The sequence below is a fragment of the Microtus ochrogaster genome, linkage group LG9 (assembly GCF_000317375.1).
Source record: "Microtus ochrogaster isolate Prairie Vole_2 linkage group LG9, MicOch1.0, whole genome shotgun sequence".
NCBI lineage: Eukaryota > Metazoa > Chordata > Mammalia > Rodentia > Cricetidae > Microtus > Microtus ochrogaster.
The window spans coordinates 1,132,319-1,139,124 of record NC_022034.1 but is presented as its reverse complement, the minus strand read 5'-3'; the positions used below and the strand labels follow the sequence as shown (position 1 = coordinate 1,139,124).

At 32.4% G+C, this 6,806-nt stretch overlaps 1 protein-coding gene across 1 annotated transcript; it reads right to left on the bottom strand.

Annotated features, from left to right (window-relative positions):
- Positions 1 to 4,913: 4,913 nt before the first annotated feature.
- Positions 4,914 to 5,855, bottom strand: LOC101995188 (olfactory receptor 8K3-like). Its single transcript, XM_005363298.2, has one exon. It carries the CDS (start codon positions 5,853 to 5,855, stop codon positions 4,914 to 4,916), a length of 942 nt encoding a protein of 313 aa, XP_005363355.1.
- Positions 5,856 to 6,806: the final 951 nt, after the last annotated feature.

The window sequence follows — 6,806 nt, the reverse complement described above, 5'->3', positions numbered from 1 at the left end:
CACAGTGACACACTTCTAATAAGACCATACCATTCTAACAAATTCATAGCTCCTAATAGTGCTAATCCCTTTGGTGCCATTTGCTTTCAAACCAGAGTTGATAATACAAATCCAAATGGCATCTTTGCAATTATCTCACTCCCTCTTCTCCATCTTGTATGTACTAATATCCACCCTAAAACCTCCCATTTTTTTCATTTCCAACTTATACCTTGCTATTCCCCTCTCTATTTCTTTCCCAGCTACCTACTCAGTATATCTACTCAAATCTGAAAAGTGGAGCAATATGCCTTCAATAATAGAGAGAATATGTGATATTTGTCCCTTTGGATATGGGTTATCCCATTCAATGTGATCCTTTCTAGTATCCATCCATTAACAGACAGTGTTGATGATTTCATTTATCTTTACAACTGAATAGTATACTATTGGGCATATATACCACATTATCATTATTCATCCATCAGTTTAAGGTCATTCAGGTTGCTTCTAGTTCCTAGATGCTTTGAACAGAGAAACAATGAATAAGGATAGCAAATATCTGTGGAGTATATCAAGTTCTTGTGTATATGCCAAGAAGTGTTATAGGTGGTAGATTTACTTTTATCTTTTTGAGAGTTCTCCACACTGATCTCTAAAGTGTTAGGTCCAGTTAGGATTCCTGCCAACAGTTAATGAGGATTAGTTTTTTTTCATATCTCCTTCAATATTACTGTTGATATTTGTTTTCTGATCTTTGCCATTCTGATTTAGTTGAAGTGTTTTGATTTGCATTTACCTAATTGCTAGGGATGATGAACATTGTTTTTTTTGTTGTTGTTTCTGAAATAATTTTTAGCTATATTTTTTCTTCTTTGGCAAATGCTTTATTCAGGTCCAAGATCCATTTTTTTTTTTCAAGACAGAGTTGCTCTGTAGCTTTGGAGCCTGTTCTGGACCTAGTTCCTTTAGACCAGGCTGTTACCAAGCTCACAGAGATCTACCTGCTTCTGCCTCCTGAATGCTGGGATTAAAGGCATGTACCACCACAGCCCAGCTATACAAGGCCCATATTTTAATGAGTCATTTAATTGATTTGTATATTATTCTTTTGTGTATTTTATATATTTTAGATATTGATACTCTGTCAGGTATAAGGCTGGCAAATATTCTACTTCTGTGAGTTTCTTCTTCCTCTGGTTGTTTTATAAAGCTCCACTTGTCAATTCTTTCCCTTAACTCTAGGACAAATGGAGTACTATTGAAAAAGTCCTTTCTTATGACTACATATTATATGATAAAGTATATTTTTTTCTTGTAGGGGTTTCATTGTTTCAGGTTTAAATCTTCTTTAATCTATTTTGGATTAGGTTATATTCAAGGTGACATGTCTGAGTTTGTTTTCACCCTCTAGCATGTGAATATCCGTGTTCCTTGAATCATTTTTCAAAGTTCTTTCTTTTATCCAGCTTATAATTTTTCCTTCTGGCAAATATTACATTTTGAAATTTCATATTGTTGGTATATTTTGTTATGAGATTTGGGATTGTAGAATTCTTTGTTGGTTTCAAGCATGATATGAACAAAACAATTTGGGGCAAAAGTGAGAATTGTGATAGGGTTGGGTCTAAAGGCTCAAAATGTCTTGGCTTACATGGAGTTCAGCAGAAAAAATGTCTGGGTTTATATACTAGATATATTTTCTGGTTAAATTGTAGAGGGATAGAGTAGAACTGGCTGGGTTGAAAGTTTGGATATGGAATAGAATTATTTATTGGGCTAGAGGATATGACATATAGGTAGGAGAGTCAAGACTGGGCTGGATCAGTCAGCGTGGGACCAAGACTTGCAAAGCTGGGTAGAAGGTTTGTATGAAGAGGTTTAGAGAAACTCACCAGACAAGTCCCCAGAGAGTACACTTATTATTTCTTTTATTTCCAAAAAATATGCAAAGCACATTAGCTTTTATATATGCTAATAAGACCTTTAAACAAATTATTTGCAAAATTTGTTGTATATACACTATGCACAGGCAAACCACATATAATATAATTATATGAAGCTAATATAATTAAGTATGTGCTGGAGTACAATAAGAGGAAAATGATGGAAATTTAAATTTATAGGTTCCATTACTATTTTTTAAAAAATATCTTACATATGTGTATTTTTATTTTATGTGTCAGCACTTGTCTGCATGTATGTATGTGGACCACATGCTAGCCCTATGCTCATGAAGTGCTTCTAATCTCCTCAAGCTGGAATTGAGGACAGTTGTAGCTGTGATGTAGGTGATGTGAGCCTTTACATGAGAATCCAGTGCTCCTATCAGCTGAACCACCCATCCAGTTCTTATGTGTTTCCTATTAGCTATTTTTTTTTTGTTCCAGGCCCTCTTCTAACTACTATTTTATAACTTTGTAAAAAAATACATGGCTTGATTAATTTCTACATTATTGATTAAGGAAACGAAACCTGCCTCATCTTGAGTTATCCAGTTCCATGGTAATGAAAAGAATGTTCTTTATTTCTTAGCAATATCTAACAAATTCTTGACAAATATTAAAACAATATATTACAATATTTGGTAGAGATAGTAACACTGAAAATTTTTTCCTTGCCTTTTAATTGCAAAATTATAGACAAGAAAAAGCCTTATCTTTTCTTACTTTTCCTTTACCTTCCTTTCTTCATCATTCTTTCATCTTTTCCAGGAAAACTGATATTAGTCCTATGTTATTTGTATCATTTCAAACCAACTTGATAAAAACAGAAACAAAACTTAAGTGGTTCTATTGCATCTGTTGAAGGCATTTCTGTAATTTTATAATCTTGCATGCATGTCCTAAGTGAAAATGTTGGTATGTGACAAGAGAAGGTATCACACAGTTTAACCTCTATGTAGCATTTAAGTAAATATAGTGACAAGTAAACGGACACAAATTACACAGAATGCTGTAAATCTTTGGGGCTTATTTTATTCTTTTCTTATTCAGTCTATGCCAATACTCAAGACACTCACCAAAATTGATAATGTCCAGTTTTCTATATTTTAAACTTATTGGTTATTAAGTACATACAATTTATTTTATAGAATATTACTATAAAATGTTCCCCATTATATGTGGGGGAATTTTTTTCTGTCATTGTTATATTGGAATATTTCAAATCATCCAAAGTCCATGTAAAGGCAGTTCAGATCATTTAATCTGTCTCGTACACACTTAAACATACAGTACTGAAGACACTTTTGAATTGTACACATACAATGACTTGATTTTATTTAAGGCAATAGTTCTACAAAAATTAAAACAAATAAGCTTATTCTTAGGTGTCTGGAAGGACTTTTAGAGAACAGTTCTTCCAGTTTCATAAACATTCATTAGACTTAACTCAGAAGCATCTGGTGTTGGTATAAGGTAGTAAATTAATTCCACTAAATGATTTCATCTGATGCCATTTGTCAATGATATTTTCACATTTCTTAGCTTTTGTGTAAAAGATAAATTGCAACACAGCACTTTGATTGGTACAATCTTAAACCTCAGACTGTTTACAAACATTCCAGATAACCCTAATTTTTTTTGTTTTCTCTTTTTAAATTATGTTGAAGATAATTTTAGAACACATGCAATTCTTTTTAATCAAATTATTTTTTAACAATGAAGTCTCATGTCAACTATTTATTGTAATATTTTATATAAAATAGAAACATTAAAATTAACTTGAACTGATGAGCTAGCAAAAAGTTGTAAATTTCAGATTACTAAAATAAGCCTTTCAATATGAAATGCTACTCAATTTTTATCCTTCAGTATTTTCTACAATTAAGCCTTAGAATATCATGATTTTAGTTAGCTGATAAAGTACATATGCAATAAATATCCTCTTTATACCTTTTGAAATTATGTTTATTGCTAGATGGATGCACTTAATTCAGGAAAACATACTGATTAAAAAAAACCCTGATAATAAGGGGTGATAGTGTGCTTGCCCTTGAATGAGACAGCTCTCTCTCTCTCTCTCTCTCTCTCTCTCTCTCTCTCTCTCTCTCTCTCGTCTCTATATTGCTTAGGGGATACCACAAAGGAGGGAGTAGAAAGAAATCCAGAGTTGGGGTGAGTAAATCATGTCTTCTGAACATGACATTGATGTTTAATACATGAACTATGGTTGTCTGTATTAAAATGCACAAGACTAGGCTCACCAACATTCCAGTGTGTATTGGGAGAGACTCTGAGACTCCATTATTTCCTAAAGGAAAGAAATTGACTGTCATTTTCTTGGGGGGTGCAGCTATAAATAGCTTACCCAAATTCTACTAAACAGTCTGTCACCCAACCTTGAGCAAGTAATTCTTATTAAACTCAATGAATAACACATGACAAAGAAGAAAGTAGAAGGGGGGATGTTTGAAAAGAAGGGTTTCAGGTAGAGAAGGAGGATGATGAGGGAATCAAGAATGGAAGTGACAATAATTAAAGTGAATTATATAAATGTATGAAACTGTCAAATACACAAAAACAAAGATAAATTAAAAAATCTTAATTTCACAAAACATAAGTACATGCAAATATCAGAATGTTTATTTAAATAGAGAATTCCACAAAAATGTTTAAAGTCCTCTTTTGTACACAGTGTGCTTTCTCTTTCTCATGCATCATATGTCTCTTTAGATATAAAACTTCAATTCTATAGACACCAAGTTTGCTTGTATTTTGCAATAGGCTTGGATGTTAGATTTCAAATATAAAATGCCCTGAAGGAAATCATTCTTTGCTAATGCAAGTATTACATATGAGAATTTGATTATCACCAGAATTGAGGTAGTTAAGTACATGTTGAGCACACTCTTGTTTCTTGTACATTATGTAGGAAAACAGAATGGGCCCATATTCAAATCTGGTTTGAGGGATTAATTTTACATGTAAATTTTAAGAAAATATGCTGAATAATTTTTGCCACGTTCTTTGTAGGGCATCTTTAACATCTTTGTTCCTCAGGCTATAGATCAGGGGATTCAGCAAAGGGATGATAAGAGTATAAAATATGGATGATATTTTGTCAGTATCAATGGAATGACTAGATTCAGGTTGTACATACATAAATATCAACGTCCCGTAGAACACTGTCACCACTGTCAGGTGGGACCCACAGGTGGAAAAAGCTTTCCGTCTGCCCTCAGCAGAGTTCATCCTGAGAATGGCTATGAGAATTAGCAGGTAGGACATAAGAACAACCACAAGGGAAGAAATCAAATCAAAAGCTGCAAAGATCATAACTATCAGTTCAACTTCACGGGTATTTGAGCAAAGCAAAGATATCAAAGGGATACAGTCACAAAAGAAATGATTAATGACATTGTAGCCACAGAAGGATAAAGAGAAGATATTTATGGTAACAACAAGGGACATAAATGTACAGTAAAGATAGGTAATTGTGACTAGGACCCAACATACTTTATGGGACATGATAACAGTGTAGAGCAGAGGCTTACATATGGCCACATACCGGTCATATGACATTGCAGACAAAATAAAAAGCTCACTGCCAATAAACAGAAGGAAAAAAGCTAGCTGTGTAGCACAAAGATAATAGGAGATTGCATTTTCATCTACAATGAAGTTTACCAACATTTTTGGTCCCACAGTTGTTGAATAAACAAAATCAGTAAAAGCCAAATGTTTAAGGAAGAAGTACATCGGTGTCTGCAGTTTGGTATCTACATTGGTGAGGATGATGATCCCCAAGTTGCCAATCACTGAGATCAGATAGATAATAAGGAATAAACCAAACAATGGGGCCTGGAGCCCAGGGTTGTCTGTGATGCCCATTAGGATGAATTCAGTCACCACTGAGAGGTTGTGTTTCTCCATTCTTCTTATCATAAAAACTGCTATAATAGAAACAATAAAATATTAAATGTCTTTCAGTATTGATTACCTGAAAAATATTTATTGTTTAAGATTGCAAGTAAGAAACATCTAACATTTCTAAGTTACTATTTGAAATAAGTACATTTGCTCATAGGAATACGCAGATAAAGAGACAGAAAAAAATAATTTGTATTTCTCATTCATGGTGATTTTAATGAAAAAATACGACTTCAAGATTTCGTTAGATAATTCCAATGTCAATATGAATGGTAACTGTCCTCTAAGGCTTTGTAGATGTTTAGTCTGGTAAACACCATATGTAGTTCTTAATCATCTCCAAATAATATCTATACCAATAATCCATATATAATTTTACAAGCTTCTATAGTTATGTTCTTAATAAATGACAGATGATAGATAGCTTACCCAAGCATATATACAAATGTGGACACATATACAGAGCATAAATAAAGCTATGTAGATACAGGTAAATAAAATTAAAATAAAATTATGATTAAATATTATTAAGACTTCAATTATTAAATATATGTCTAATAGATTTTCATTGCACTGTTTTTCACATGCTTCAGTTTCATTTAGTAACAATAATTAACTCAATAACATCAATAATACAGATATTTTTTCTACAATATTTTTCTATATTATATTTTCTATGATAAGGTAAAAAATATTGCGCACATCTGCCTGGAGCAATGTATTATAGGTAAAAACACAGACTACTGTTGTAGCATATTCAAGGTAGGTTCCATCACTACACAGTTTGTATTTTATAAATATTTATATTTACATTTACATTTATGAAACACATAAATAACTTTTTATAGTATAGTTGCCTATAGTTTATAGCAGGTGATACAACTGAAGGTGTAATATTTCTTTGAAATTAGTCACTGTATCTGAAAGAGGTGTTTTCTACAAATATATATATAT